At 45.9% G+C, this 16,762-nt stretch overlaps 1 protein-coding gene across 2 annotated transcripts in view; it reads left to right on the top strand.

Moving 5' to 3' along the window:
* The window catches only part of EIF3J (eukaryotic translation initiation factor 3 subunit J), a 36,680-nt gene that overhangs the window by 10,716 nt on the left and 9,202 nt on the right, over positions 1–16,762 (top strand). For both annotated transcript variants that reach the window (XM_068106801.2, XM_078771908.1), the window contains exon 6: positions 12,873–13,037. In XM_068106801.2, the coding sequence (XP_067962902.1) occupies positions 12,873–13,037 (165 nt within the window). The remainder of the gene's footprint in view (positions 1–12,872; positions 13,038–16,762) is intronic.

The raw sequence follows: 16,762 nt of genomic DNA, 5'->3' as shown, positions 1-16,762 counted from the left end.
ATCCGGCGGGGAGTGACACGCCCTCGGCTCGTTAGCTCCGCCTCGTGGAATCGGCACGTTGCTTCTCATTGGGTGCGTGCGGGGGGGTTTACCAGGCTCCGCCCTTGACGAGGAGCTGACAAGGAGCCCCTTCGTGGTAACCCCGTGGAGCGCATGGTCTGGAGCTAATCGAGCCGGTGTGAGGACGCATCCTCCCCCGCTCCGCCGCCATCTCCTCTGTTGTTGTTGTAATTGTTGGGGAAGAAGATGGAAGGAGGTATGGGAAAGGTCCTAAACTCACTACTGATGCCATATAATCACATTCTGGTGCAACGAAGAGTCATAATTAATGGAGACGAGGCCTTAACTGACATAGAATAAGAATAACTAGGAAGATGTCCGAAAGTTGTCTACGTGTGGTGCGGTGGACCTGGGCACGACATTTAATGGGGGAATAAGGGGAAGGTCGGCTCTACTGATTGTTATTTACATGCAATGGGACTAGGGAATGGGGGATTGGGGAAAGTTGGGGAGTATTGGAGAAAATAGGGGAATATTTACAAGCGGATATGGAGGCCAAATTCCATATTCGCAACATTGCACCCTTCTCTACCCTCGGGGCGTCCCGACCCGATAAATTTTTACCTACTTTAGTGTGGCACGCAATGTAGTTCCCTCTACTATTAACTCTACCCTGAGTGCGACAGTTTTACAGATATTCACAAATGAGTAAATATGTCCCCCTGCGACGTTGCACCCTTCTCCTCACAGAAACACACCCACAGGATAACCGAATCCGGAAAGAATTCGCAAACTAACCATACAGCCGGTAGGGAGCATTATTTACAAGACTACGCTGCTATTTACACTACGATCCAGGACCTGTCTTTGGAGGAACACATGCAGATGTTATGCATAGAGAGAGCGCGCTTGCCAGCATCGATACACCAACCCACGAGTGCTCTGTGGCCGACGGCCTTTAATAACGTGCAGAGCACCCTTTCCCAGCATCAAAAGCACCACCCCACCACACAGTCAGCACCATCCGGTGCAGTCACCATTGTTCATTGGTATAAAAATAAATTCGACAACCCCTAACCCTGCAGGTGTCTCTTGCTCTTCTTGTGGTGCACTTGGTGGTAACTAAAAGTGGTTCACCTGTATGGCATAGGTGCCACGTTGACCCATAGGTCCATCCCCGGGTGGTGCTTGGCCGCAAACGAACTGCGGTCCATTGTGGGTGGCCACAAACATTGCGGTCCATATGGTGTATCGATCCCGGCAGCAAACAGCGAAAGTGCAGGCCCACAACTGCGCAGCCAGCACCTCTCTCTCCTCTCTCTCTACCCCAAAGCCAGATCCTCGGAGGTGGGAGACAAAAGAAGAAACAAGTGAGTAAGGTGGTAAGGGCGCAAAAGTGCACGCAATGTAAGGTGATGCACACTGGGGGCACATGGGAACCAGGTGAGACAGGTACGTTCCTATCGTACGCCCCCCCCCCCCCCCCACCAGGTAACCTACATGGCCCCTCCCTTACCCCTTACTGTATCCACACAACACAACACTACCCATAAACATCTACTTTACAAATCACAAACATCCCTACTGTCTTCCCCGTTCCTCCCATAAACCAAATTCGTCTTCTCTCCCTCCTAACCAATCAAATTTGCCATTTTCAACTCATCAAAATTTGCCATCTCCAACTCAACATCAAAATTTGCCATCACCAATTCATCATCAGTCCCTCCTAGGGAGGGAGAGATGGAATCACCCCAATGTCTCATCCACGTCGTGATGCGTCTCACAAATCCAACAGCAATTCTCATTTCTGCAACACAAACAAAGAAAACACAGGTGTGGAGTCATCATCATCACCACAGGTAAGTGGCTGCGTATGGTGCGACAGGTTCTTCAATCCTAACTATTTCCTAAATGACTTTAACAACTTTGCACTACCCGGGGTCTTTCTCCGGCCAAACCATTGGCCCTCTTACTCTATGGGTTCTAAAAACCAATTCCCATTGGCCAACCTGTGGTGCTTTTCACTTTGGGGTCTCACTCCCCCGATTCATCTCCCGGTGCCCTCGCACAATTTCTGGGCTGCGGCGTGTACCTCTCCCAGTGGGTCTACCCACCTGCACACCTCCACCACTGCAGTTGCCTCCGAGCTTACCTGCTCCTTACCCTAACCTAACTACCTGGGGAAGGCCCTCTGGCTCTCTCCCCACTCCGTGCCCTCTCTGGCACTGGGCTGCCCGATCCACACCCGGGATCCTCAGGCACCCACTCACAACTACCGGCTCCCAGAGCCCACCTGCGGCCTCACCTGGCCGACATCCTCACAGTGGTGGAGTGCCCAACCAATTACACACACTAACAGGCTACACGCCCAGCCATTTCCACAACACTAATGCACCCATTCACAACACCATTCTGCAACCGCACCACAAATGCCAATATCCAACCACAATTTACCTGCACCCTCTACCTAACACTTACACTACCCGCCCCGGGTACTCGTGAAAGGGGTCCACTCTTCCCCCATCCACACCTTCGCACCATGCACACCACTCCGTACCACTCACTCCAACTCTCTCCACACACCTGTACCTGCACACCTGTGCTCTCACACCTGGTGCCACCTGCACCCTTCTCTCCCCAAGCGCATTCGCGCTGATCCACAACACTCACTACTCATACACTGCTCCACACACCTGTCCAGTTGCACACCTGTGCAATCACACTTGTTCAATCATCACACACACAGCATCATCTCAGCTAACTACTCCCTTCTGAAACTTGCGCTTCCCAGTCGTCCCTTTAACTATTGCGCTCCCTCGTCATTATAATCCACACTAATCTACCTGCGTCCCCACTACAGGTATCAGTCACTAACTAACCTTAACGTTACCTAAGGTCATCTTCTCTAGATCCCTACACACAATATCCTAACCCACCCGGGCTAGTTTTCACTGCCATACACCCCATAAGCTATTGCTCCTTTGCCCCACCTTGTGAGGGATGGTGGATTTGCCATCCCACCACATCGGGGGTCTCTCACTACCAATTTCGCTCGTCCAAATCCAACAATTCAAAAATTTTCCATTTACTGCCAATTCTATTCACTTTTCTAAATTTCGTTTTAAATCACTATCACTATCACCATCACCCGTCTACTTATTACTGCCTCTCGGTGCGCCAATTCCTATCCAAAGCCTGGCTTCGTAAAGCCAAGCAATGGATGCGGGTTGTTCTGTGCCAGCGGCTGGATGCGTCCGGCACTCGGTGCAGGGACGGGGGCTTACCCGGGCCGAGATCCCACGCATCACCTCGGCGCGGAGCCATCCAATGTCCCGATCTCGACCTGCCGGCACGTCTCAACAAAACGTGGTCGCCATAACGACCCTTCCTATCGGGCTGCCCGCTCCGCCTAGTGGAGCACGGACGCGGCCGTTCAAAGCGAGGCCCAGCACGCACCGAGGGCCCGACTCGGCTATAAGTCGTTCTAAACTCTACCCCGTCTAACGTCGATGCTTCACCTGCATGCTTACATCCCGCAGCCCGTTCCTTGCTCACACATCCAGCCGTTTCCATGCCCCTCGTACCTTTCCTTACACACCCAGGTACACCCATTCCACTCACAGCCTTGGTCACACACCTGACCACCGAACACTTTGGCACACATTCGTTGCTCGCACACCTCACCAATACACCGCTTCGCGCCCCCTCCTCGGTCACCTCCTCTGTGACAATCACAGGTGTGCTCTCATTCGCACACCCAACCACGTGCCTCACCACCAACTCCAGCGTGCATTCCCACTCACGCTCTACCATTCCAGGTGTGCATCCTTCCATCCCAGGTGTACATCCTCGCTCACCTGTCACAACTAACTCACGCTCCATGTCACTCTCACTACTTTCACCTCCATTCCTGACAGCGCACTCACCCTTACTCTTGACAGCGCACTCTTTCCCCATGCACCTGTCCGTCACACACCTTTCTCGCGCACACTCTCCCGTTACACCCTCTGTAACACTCACCACAGGTGGACACTCTTCCTTACTTCTGACAGCGCACTCTTTCCTCATGCACCTGTCCGTCACACACCTTTCTCGCGCACACTCTCCCGTCACACCCTCTGTAACACTCACCACAGGCATGCATTCTTCCTTGCCTTTGACAGCGCACTCTCTCCCCATGCACCTGTCCGTTACACACCTTTCTCGCGCACACTCTCCCGTCACACCCTCTGTAACACTTACCACACCGCGCTTCCATGTGCTCCCTCGCACACACGCTACGACCGACTCACTCTCGCCAGCACACTCACTCCTTGGCACGCACTTTTTCCTCACACACCCCAGAGTCGGACTTTCTCGCACACCTCCTCTTTCGCACACCAGACCTGTCGCACACTTCACCCACGGCCTCTCACGAACACCCGGGTCTATCTCGACCCCCAAGCTTATTAAATCCCCTGGCGCATCATACGCACGACCATATTGGTCACCACTTACACCGGGTCCTCTTCCTCTTCGCTTCTCCTCCATCACCTGCGAATCCCTCATCCGGTTAATGAGCACATCATCACGATCCAAACACAGACTTTGGACCAATTCTTTTATCTCCTCTTTTATCTCTTTGTTATCCCCTCTCCGTCGCTTCTTAATTTCGCTCACCCCTTCTTCCACTTCTTCTAATTTGTGCCTCACCTCTTTTATTCCCCGGTACGTCTCCTCAAGCTCGTCCTCCAAGGCTACCTTGACCGTTTCCATGTGCGTCCTCACCTGCCGGTCCTTCGTCTCCATTACCTCTATCACCTCGTCCAACCTCGTTGTCAGTCCCTCACGTACCATCTGACATTCCCTCTTCGTCGCTACCAAGTCATCTTTTAGTTCTTTCTGTGTCGCCTTTAAACCTCCTAATACCGCAGTGTTCCTTTGAACCTGCTCCACTAACTCCGTCTGTCCCACCGTCAGCTGCTCCACCTCCTGCGTCAGGTCCTCTATGCCCCCTTGTAACTTTACAGTCCCCTTTCTCACCTCCTTTTCCATGTGCTCCTCACAGTGCCTCACCTCCTCGCGCACTCCTCCGACCTCCTCACTCACTCCTCTTCTGATCTCCTCTCCCATCACTTGCATCTCCTGCCCAGATGCCACCCTCATCTGCTCCATTTCCTCCCTGTGAGCATCCAGTTTGGTTTCTACCCCCATTCTGACCCCCTCTATCTGCTGCTCCATTTGTTTAACTTCCCTTTCCGCTTGGTCCCTCATGTCCCTCAATTTGCCTTCCATACTGTTTTCTAACCCCTCTAACCCATTTTTCACTCCCTCTATCTGATTCTCCTGGGCAGCCATTCTATTTTCTACCCCCTCTAACCCATGTTTCACCTCTTTTATCCCGTTGTCTAACCCCTCAAATTTCTTTTCTAATCCCTCACCGGTACCCCTCATTTGGCCCTCTAATCGCCCACTATCAACCCTCATTTGGCCCTCCAATCGCTCACCCTGAGCATCCATCCGGTTCCCCAATTGGTTACTCTGCAGTTTGAGGGACGCCTGCATTTGCGCCATAAATTGCTCCATGAGGACCTGCATCTGGGCCATCCCTCCCACTTGTGCAGCGGGTGCGGCCGCCGTAGCTATGTGCGAGGCGCCATTTCGCGCGTCTGCTACCCCCGCTGTTTCGCTCTCCTCATGTCCCTCATGTCCCTCAATTTGGTCCTGGACCGACCCTGCTTCACTCTCCCCTACCGGACCCCAGCCGTCTTGATCCGCCATAGCGCGACTTTCAAAATTCGGGTTTTGTAAAACAAAACGAATTTCGGCCGCTCCAAATTTTGACCAAATTTTTTTTTTTTCCTCTATTCGTTTTTTTTTCTTCAAAATTTGGTCGGGCCTCGAATCCCACTCCTGACACCAATTGTTACAGACGTGGCTTGGATGTTATTTACCGAGCGGTTTTATGGTATGACCACGTCTGCACAAGTTACCCGATTGTGCCCGAACGTTGACTAGTCGCGCGATGCTGGCTCAATAAGAAAAAGAAGACACCCGGCTGGATTACAATAACACAATACGACACCAGGGGTTCAGTTCTCAAGACCTCCGGAGGAGGTTATATTAAGGCGGAAGGTTAGATTACAACTACAAGAGGGACAGCATAGAAAGACAAGCACTTAGACACAATCTTATATTATTCCCAACAGACAGATAAACGGGACAAAGCTGACTCACACGGGGATTGATGGAAAGGACAGGCGGGTAGCGATGGCTCCAGGTGCACCTGGGCTCAAAGGTCAGAATCGACTCGGTCCGGTCCAGAGATGCGGGGAGGTCGCAGCGCTCGGATGGCGTCTTGTCTGCTCAAGCTGGGGGCGCATCTGACTCAGCGCTCGCAGGTGGCTTTCCTTCTCCAAGCTGGGTGCGCATCTCTCGTCACATCCGGCGCGTGGCCGCGTATATCCGGCGGGGAGTGACACGCCCTCGGCTCGTTAGCTCCGCCTCGTGGAATCGGCACGTTGCTTCTCATTGGGTGCGTGCGGGGGGGTTTACCAGGCTCCGCCCTTGACGAGGAGCTGACAAGGAGCCCCTTCGTGGTAACCCCGTGGAGCGCATGGTCTGGAGCTAATCGAGCCGGTGTGAGGACGCATCCTCCCCCGCTCCGCCGCCATCTCCTCTGTTGTTGTTGTAATTGTTGGGGAAGAAGATGGAAGGAGGTATGGGAAAGGTCCTAAACTCACTACTGATGCCATATAATCACATTCTGGTGCAACGAAGAGTCATAATTAATGGAGACGAGGCCTTAACTGACATAGAATAAGAATAACTAGGAAGATGTCCGAAAGTTGTCTACGTGTGGTGCGGTGGACCTGGGCACGACATTTAATGGGGGAATAAGGGGAAGGTCGGCTCTACTGATTGTTATTTACATGCAATGGGACTAGGGAATGGGGGATTGGGGAAAGTTGGGGAGTATTGGAGAAAATAGGGGAATATTTACAAGCGGATATGGAGGCCAAATTCCATATTCGCAACAATATATATATATATATATATATATATATATATATATAGATATATATATATATATATATATATATGTATGTATGTATGTATATGTATCTACACACACATACACACACGTACATGCATAGGTACCCGTCAAGGTACCTCCGTCAAGGGGTCGTAAGTGTCTCACCTGAAATGAGCAATTTCCTTCGGAGTGTGTATTGATTGAAATGGGAATTCAGTGTAAATATTCAGTGAGCAAATGTCGCAATGGGTGAAGCTGGTAACCTCAACAACCTCGTTCCATTCTATGAGCTAAGATTTCCAATCCATGCTTGTTGCACCTCCGAAGTACTGCTCAGGAATGAGGGTGATATTATGAAAGCTCAGCTGGGAAATGGGTTTAGGCATGTTTTGGGCCTACAGCTTCATGGAATATCACCAAAGTTCTTTCCATACCAACCGACCACCTCCAGGCACCTATCCCTCTCCACATCGTTTCTTCAGCTCCAACCTTCCACCTCTCTATATATTCACCATAGCTTTGGTTTCAGCAAATTCCCACAGCATTTCATTCTGGTTTCCCATTCGATGATTCATAGATCAGTAGTTTCAGCGTCACGTTTCAACATCAGTTTTACTTTGAGATATCAGTTTAGATTCATCATCGCAACTTGTGATGCGACGTAAATAGTGCATGGAAAAGGTCGGCAAAACTGATTTTGGGAGGAAAATTTTTACAATTATCTAAGGGGTCTAAAGTATTTATTTATTTATTTTTTGGGGTCATAAAGGGGTCTCAAGTGTTTAAAGAATCAAGGATCTTAAATGGCCAAATGGGGTCTAAAGGTGTCTAAGGATGAAAGAGCAAAAGGGTTCAAAAGTGTCCAAATGGTCTTAAATTGGCCAAAGCGTCTTTAAAAAGTCAATAGGTCTGAAAAGCGTCAAATGGTGTATATGTCTCAAAAGGGTCGAAATGGGTATGAAAGGGTGTAAAGGGTCTAAGGAGTATAAGGGTATCAAAAGGGTTGTAAATGGTCAAAGGGGACCAAGGTATGTAAAGGGTCTAAAGGGGTCCAAGCGGTGTAAAGTGTCAAAGGAGCGTTAGGGTCTAAAGGGGTCTAAGGAGTATTAGGGGTCTAAGGAGTATTAGGGGTCTAAGGAGTATTAGGGGTCTCAAGGGGTATAGATGGTCAAAGGGATCTCAGGGTAATGAGTCGAACAGGAGTCTAAGGAGTGTAATGGGTCAAAGGTTTCTAATGGGGTGAAAGGGGTCTAAGGGGGGTGTAAAGGGTCTAAAGAGGTCTAAGGGGTGTAAATGGTGTAAATGGTCGAACGGAGTATTAGGGCTTTAAAGGGTCTAAGGGGTGGAAAGGATCTAAAGTGTGTAAATAAATTTCCTCGGGTTCATAAATAAATTAATTCGGGAGTGCAACACGACAATAACGGGCCAATTGACCTCCTCATCGCTGGTATAAAACCCATTTGCAGGTATATCGTGGTTAAAAATCTGACAGTAGAAAGTTTTGTTGTGATTAACCTAGGGAGCTCAAAGCAGTATGATCCCAAACAAAGAGCAAAACAACAACTCACCTTGTTGTGAGGATGAGGTAATCATTGGAGGTTCACCCGTTGTCAAGTGGTGGTTTGTCGTTGGCGTCATGTGGGTACTTTTTTCTACAAACTATTTTTTCACACTTGAGTTTTGTTAGATGAGCAGTAAAATTACCTTGAAAAACGATGTATAGGGTGTGTTTGTACTATTTTTGGTTTTTGAATAATTAGCACATTTGAGAGGTCATGTGACTCCTTCTTTGCCAAACTTACCGATCATGGTAACGTCTTAATTAAGAGTTGTTTCTCACATATGATAACATATTTTATGATCGGAGCTCACCATCAAACTCATTATATCGATATCTGTGTTGAAATCTGATAAAAATTGGGTTTTTACAAAGAAAGATTTGTAAATGTGGATCGACCCTCAGAGATCATGGCGACATGTGGCGGCTCGGATGGTTTCAAGTTATGGATTGCAAGAAAATAACTTTAAAAAACCCTATTTATGTGCAGGATGGTAACATATGTTATCCTATAAAGTTTCCTGCCCATTAACCTTGGGAGCTCAGAGGAGTAAGTTCACAAACAAACTGTGTGTGTGTGTGTGTGTGTGTGTGTGTGTGTGTGTGTGTGTGTGTGTGTGTGTGTGTGTGTGTGTGTGTGTGTGTGTGTGTGTGTGTGTGTGTGTGTGTGTGTGTGTGTGTGTGTGCGTGTGCGCGTGCGTTCAGGGTCATATGTGTGGGAAAAAGTTTTAAGGAAATGAAATAACTAATTTTTAAATAAATTGTCATTTGAGAAGATCTCAATTTTAAATTGCGATTGCAAATAAAAAAGGCAGAAACAAAAATTCCTAATGAATTGAGCACCTGGGTCTCAAGGTCGACTGTATCTTCCCTCTCCACCTTGCTTCCGAAATCCCTTGAAAGCTTCAAGACTTGGACACACATTGCCTGTTTGTTCTGAGGGCAAACGCTTTGCGATTGAAACCATTTCTCTACCTATTTTTGGGATTATGAAGCTTGCTTTTGTCTTGACACAACACTTCAGAAACGAGTGCCCACAATTCTGCTTTAAATGGTGGCTTGAATGGGATGTGTTAATTGATTGGTGAGATGCCTTCCCTCCCTCGCAGTTCTTTCACAATCCTGAAAACTGTCACCACTATTATAGAATATAATTAAAAGTGTTGTGCAATAATTATTATTATTTTTGATTTGATTTAGTTTTTACTTTGATCCTGACCGTGTTTAATTTTGTCATAGTTAAATTTGTTTTGTCTGATGCTTTAACCCTTTGAGTACGGGCTTTTTTTTGATAAAAAATACCCCCGGTACACGATTAATTTGGCATTTTAGTATGGGAATGCAACCACGTACTGACGATCTATTTATAGGTATAGTCGATGACGTGTAGTAACGTCATCCATACACAAAACTTTTTCGCGGGTTGTGGCACTGGACGTTATCCGTACTCAAAGGGTTAAACTTGAAATACAACAACCAACAACAACATGCATTTAAGGCCATTTTCCCTGCTAGAGCAGGGGTTAGCCTTGCGGTCCCCATGACAATCTTCTCCATTTTGCCCTATTTTCTGCATCTCTCCTTGTTAACCCCCTTGCCCGCATTTCTTCTTCCACCATCTTTAGCCAAGTCTTTCTCGGTCTTCCCCGTCCTCTACTTCCTTCTACATTCATTTCCATCACTCTTCTAACCAGTCACTTTCATCCTTCATTAACACATGACCAAACCATCTCAACCTGTTCCTCTTCACAGCATCAATCACAGGCTCTATTCCCATCATCTTTCGCAATTCATCATTTGTCTTCCTCTCTCTCAACGATACTCCGCACATCCACCGAACCATTCGCATTTCCACCCTTTCCACCCTTCGTTGCTGCTCTACGTTCATTACCCATTGTTGTAAAAATCAAGTCTACAACATTGTCCCAATAGTAGGTTTAATTCAGTTTCGATCTCTAGCAACACCTGTAAGAAATCAACAAGCTTTGTATCAGTATTCCGTAATCATAGAAGTAACAGTGGATTAGCAATTAGTGCAAGCAAGCCTGGAACATCTAGCAATACGCACCATTCGAGTATACACTACCACAGAATAAATGTCACAGGAATGTGTCAGAGCGATGTCCGTCCGAGTTCTTATCGGAGCCTCTCAGTGGTCGGAGACAGCATAACACCTGGGTTCAACTTAGACACAATTTCATTACACCCATGTCTCGCTCCCATAAATCATAACACTTCTCACACATGCAGCATACACCTTTCCCTTCAGCTTCAACGACACTCCCCTCCTCATCAGCACGCCACTCAGTTCCCGAAACTTCTTCCATGCACATCTCACTCTAGCAACCGTTGCTGAGTCTGATCCACCTTCTCCATTCAGCACGTCTCCGAGGTAGCAAAATGTTTTCACACCTTCCAGCTTCACGCCGTCTCCAAGATCCAACTCAACATTTCCTCCATCTGCAGCTCCCTCTGTGCACACCTTACATTTGGTTAGGGTTAAACATTTTGGTTTGGTTAGGGTTAGGGTTACAAAGGGTTAAACTTGAAATGCAACAGCCTAATCCCACGGTCTCTTTTGCAAAGAGTTTGTGAGTTATCACCAACACCCTGGCTAAATTACAAAATTCCTGCCTGGATTGCAGGTGGTCTGGTCATCTTTTGAGGTTCGCTGACACCAGGTTATCCCACTTGCTGCCTGTGCAACTGCTTATGCACTAGAAACTGATAAGGTTGATTTCATGTTTCATGTTAATGCCCTTCAGATACAAGTCAAAAACTAGAGGGGCACTCGGTGGAGTGCATACCTTTGCCAGGCTGAACAGTTTGCGTTTTGTATCCAACTGATAGGTCGGATCTGGATCCGGACCTGAATCGAAATCGAATCGGCTTGTTGTTGTCACTTACCCAACTCATCCACACTAAGTTTTGTCATAAGTCGTCCACCACTTTTTGAAATACCGTTGCGGACGGTGAAGAATCACTTATAAAAATTAAAGAAATGTCGTATTCTGATTCGGATCTTCACCAAAATCAAATATATTCGGCCCTGTCACACACCCAACCTGTCCACCACGTTTCGTCCGAATCCGTGCAGAATTTTTTGAGATATCGTGCTATATATCGGTTTTAGCCCTATCACTCACTGGTGAAGAAGCACTTTAAAAAATTCTCTGATCCAGATTTGGGGTTGAATCTTCACCTAAATTGAATCAATTCTTCCTTGTCACACACCCAACCTGTCCAAGTTTCATCCGAATTGGTCCACAACTTTTTCAGATGTCTTGGTCACAAACAGACAGGGGTGAAAACATAGCCTTCATCCACCTTCATTGGCAGAGGTAATAATCCTTTAGAATTACCCCTTATAATTAACCTTTAGAATTAAACACTGTGGGTTAGAAAAGTTATTCATTTTTGATAGATGGACATAGCGGAATATTGAATCGCCTTCATCGCTTTAAAATATCGGGTTGCCAAAAATGTCGGTATATTACCAACAAATCGTAGAAAGGTGTTGACAATCCTTAAATACATGATTTGACTGACTTTGATGTACTCGGTTACACCTGGAACAGTGAAACGTACGACGTCAAGATGTACCAGGAAGTAGGTACAGTAGGTTTTAACTTGTAACCCTCAGCAGCGTGCAAGCGATCACGTTTTCCTTTGTCTTGGTGGCTGTTTTTAAAGCAATTGGTTAATTTATCTGAATCAGGTGCACTTTAGAAAGCCTGTATTGATTACCGATATCGGCCTGTACCGATTACCGATATCGGGATTATCGACCTGTTCCGATTACCAATACTTGTATAGATGTCATCATCGCTCACGTGTGCCAATATCAGGCACTGAGCTAGCTTTTTATTCAGAGCTCTATATTTATATAGATTTTTACTGAGCTAGCAAGCTGAGCATGCGCTTGCTATCTATGATTAATGGTCATCGACTACTGTCTTTAGAAATTACCCCACAACAATATAATGTAAGCGAAGGACAAAACTAAACCCCTTTTTGCTTTCTATCAACCAAAATCTCCATCGTACGAAAGATATTTGCCAGAATTTGTAAAGATATAGTGCATGATGAATGCTGTGAATTATCGTGCCAATGATGTCGTATATGAATTCGTAATGGACCATTATAGATTTTTGGAACTTGTATTAAAAAAATAAAAATAAAAATAATATTTATTTTTATATAACTCTATTTGTAAAAAGGAAAAGAAAAAAAAAGTCTTTATCTTTGCTAATTTAAATGCATTGTTGAGTGGCAACTCAATTTTTCCTTCTTTTTAAGGTGAAAGAGGAGAGGCCATTGTGAGTATTGATACGCAAAACCCTGAAACCAGGGATGAGTTTTTAGAGTTTGAGGATGCACTTCGCAAAAAGATCACTCTGTTTGAAAAGTCTCCACACTACGTCTCCATGCTCGAATCGCTCTTCCGTGATGTCTGCATTTCTTGTGAGTGGCAATTTTTGTTTTATCTTGACAATGTGTTGAAATAAAAGTGCCTCAACATGTATGTTGAATGTATTTTTGGTTACCTAAGTGATGTTTTAAGATGCTCATAGATTGGTACCACAAGCAAGGAATGTTGAAATGTTAATGCACCCTGTTTCCTGTTTTCCTTGTTTTTCATGTGATAGCATTTCCCATCATACAGACTTGGCATTTAATATGGAATATTTTTTTTGTGGGGGTGAACTTACTTTTCAAGATGACTTAGAACCAAAAGTTCATTAGAATTATGTTGAAATTATTCTAGATTTTGTTAATGTGACCTTTAAAAGAAACAAAAACCACATTTGACATTTCGAAACAAATAAATTGATCCTTGAAAGTGATGTAAACTGATATCAAACTCGATTCACAGACAGTACTGTGTTAAACTTCTGTATGTTTTCCAGAAGTATCTTTTTATTTTGCACATTAGCCAAAAACATTTTTAAACAAAAGTTAAATTACGACTGGGATTACGGACAGTAAAATTACAGTTCAGTACTTTGTGTAACCCCCACGAGCATTCAGGAGAGCACGTACATGTCGAGGCATGCTGTTCACGAGATTTGCCAAGGTTTGGACAGGAATTGCTTGCCATGCAGTGACAATAGCCTGCTGCAATTCACGCACAGAGGCAGGCTGCTGGTCCAAGTTGTCGATTTGACGCGTTAATTCTGCCCACAAGTTCTCTATCGGATTCATATCCGGGGACATGGCAGGCCACTCCATATGCTCTACACCACGGTCAGCAAGAAAGTGTTGGATCATGCGAGCACGATGAGGCCGTGCATTGTCATCTTGGAAGACAAAGTTTCCTCGAAAGGCTGCACGAGCAAATGGAAGCAATGTTTCTTCCAGAATGGCCCTGTACTTGAACTGGTTCAGGTTTCGATTCAGAACAACCAGGTCAGTTTTGCCCCCTGCATGAAAAGCAGCCCAAACGGTCACCCCACCACCTCCAGCTTGGACTCTTGGCACTATACAATCTTCGTTGTAGGCTTCATGCACTTGTCTGCGCACTCGGACGCGGCCATATTGACGATACACCAGAAATCTAGACTTGTCACTGAAGATCACGTGATTCCAGTGTCCTGGCTGCCATTGACGGTGCTCTCTGGCCCACTGCAATCGGCGCTGGCGGTGTTGTCTGGTCAGACGTGGCTTTCTCAGGGGACGTCTGGCATGATAGCCTGCTTGAACCAGTCGTTGGTTGACTAGCCTTCTGGATACAGGCACATTTGTCAGTTGCTGCCACTCAGCCCTAAGCCGATTAGCTGACTTGGTACGGCCATTGCAGACTAACCGGTGCAGCTGGCGATCATCCCTCCTTGTGGTTCTGCGGGGACGTCCTGACCTCGGTATTGGAGTAGGGACACCCCTCTGAGCATTTTGTTTCAGGATCTTTGACACCTGACCTTGAGTGATGCCATACTGCCGAGCAATAGCATGCTGTTTCATGCCGGAATTTCGTAAAGCCACCACTAAATGACAAACAGCATTGTCGAGTTGACGGACCATCTCCAGGGGAAGCGGCAATAACTTTCGTAGATGTGCAGCAGTTGTTTTCCACTAACACAGAATGCAACAACCCTTATATACCCGATTGTGAAGCCAATCGTCAAATGTACCTGTCCGTACATTTTGTCACGCCACCTGTGATATAATCCTGTTATTGACTTCTTGCTGCGACAGACAATCAGTGACATGGTTCTTTTAACAAAGAAATCACCGAAGCGTAAAAGAAACTCACCAGATTGATATTCTGAGTTCAGAAAGGAAAGCCAAGTCAAGAAAAAAAAAAAATTCCATATTAAATGCCAAGTCTGTCGTAACGGATATGAAGGACATTTAAAATTGAGTGTTGTTCCTGAGGGTAACTGATTAAATTGGGCATCACCATGAAAAGCATATGTTGTACACACATTTTCATCTGACTTCTTGTCCAATATGGGACTTTCAAATCATTTTCAATCAAATCAATTCTCAACGTATGAATGCTAAATGAGGCCGTTTGCCTCCTTCATAGCTCCAAAACCATGAAATCTATCCGCCCCAAACTGTGAATGCATACTTCACGGACTCCAAGGGAGTGCATGAATAACAAGCGTTACGCCTAGGTCCCCCGTCGTTGAAGTGATGCGAGTTGACAAAGTGGAAGACGCAAGGCGGCCATCTTGCATTTTGACGTGGTGACCCAATTTTCAATAGCGTTTTTCCTGATGCGTAGATACACCCACACACCAGATTAGAAGTTGGTAGTTCGTTTATTTTTCAAGATATTTTGCTCACAAGGTTCAGACATGTATATGGTGGCGGCCATCTTGGATTTTGACGTGGCGACCCAATTTTCAATAGCGTTCTTCCTTATGTGTAGATACACCCACACACCAGATTACAAGTTGGTAGTTCATTTATTTTTCAAGATATTTCGCTCACAAGGTTCAGACATATATATGGTGGTGGCCATCTTGGATTTTGACGTGGCGACCCAATTTTCAATAGCGTTCTTCCTTATGCCTAGATACACCCACACCAGATTAGAAGTTGGTACTTCGCTTATTTTTCAAGATATTCCGCTCACAAGGTTCAGACATACATGGCGGTGGCCATCTTGGATTTTGACGTGGCGACTCAATTTTCAATAGCGTTCTTCCTTATGCATAGATACACACACACCAGATTAGAAGTTGGTACTTCACTTATTTTTCAAGATATTCCGCTCACAAGGTTCAGACATGCATGGCGGTGGCCATCTTGGATTTTGACGTGGCGACCCAATTTTCAATAGCGTTCTTCCTTATGCCTAGATACACCCAAACACCAGATTATAAGTTGGTACTTCGCTTATTTTTCAAGATATTCCGCTCACAAGGTTCAGACATACCTTGGATTTGGCTTGGATTGGCGGCTTGGATTTTGACGTGGGTTGCACCCACACACCAAATTAGAAGTTGGTCCTTCGCTTACGCACAGACGCACGCACGGACGCACGCACACACGGACGGAGGGGAAAACCATAGTCCCCCTTTCGCTCCGCGGTGCGACGGGGGACAAAAACTGGGTGTTTGGGTGTGTTAAAACACCCTTTTTGAAGATTATTAATGGCCTTGTTTAATTCAATCAAAAACAGGCCTTATTCTTGGTCAGTCCGCTATCCCACACAGGTGTCTTATGCTTTTTTTGGCTGCTCAAAAACTCCTTTCCTTGGAATAGGCTGTAAGTTTCTGCACGATTAAGTGCTCAAAAATAATTTTTTTCACTTTCCTCACTCGTCATCGAATGGTAGATATTCATACCTATGAATCACTGCATGCATTGCTATTGTTGGTGCTATCGCTTTCAAATTAAGAGCTTCAAGCGATTTTATGATTGGCCTCTCATGGCCAAATTAAAGTATATACTCAAGGTTCTGAAAATTTTAAGAGTAGGAAATATATATCATAATACAGATTACATAAGATAAACACTCCTTCGTTCACCGCTGTTGTCTATGACCACGTGGCTTATATAGAGCCTCGCAAAATAATGCTATAAAAGTAAGGCATTCCTTCTCAACCGATGTTTGTAAGCCATGGCAATACATTCGCAAGTGGTGTAAATGACTTTTTATCACAGCGGATGGCATTTTTTTAAATGAATACTACAAATGTTAAGGTGATAAAATAAACGTGCTATTCTTCAACCGT

This window comes from Myxine glutinosa, chromosome 2 (assembly GCF_964187855.1).
Source record: "Myxine glutinosa chromosome 2, kmMyxGlut1.1, whole genome shotgun sequence".
NCBI lineage: Eukaryota > Metazoa > Chordata > Myxini > Myxiniformes > Myxinidae > Myxine > Myxine glutinosa.
This window is presented reverse-complemented; position numbering and strand designations above follow the sequence as displayed.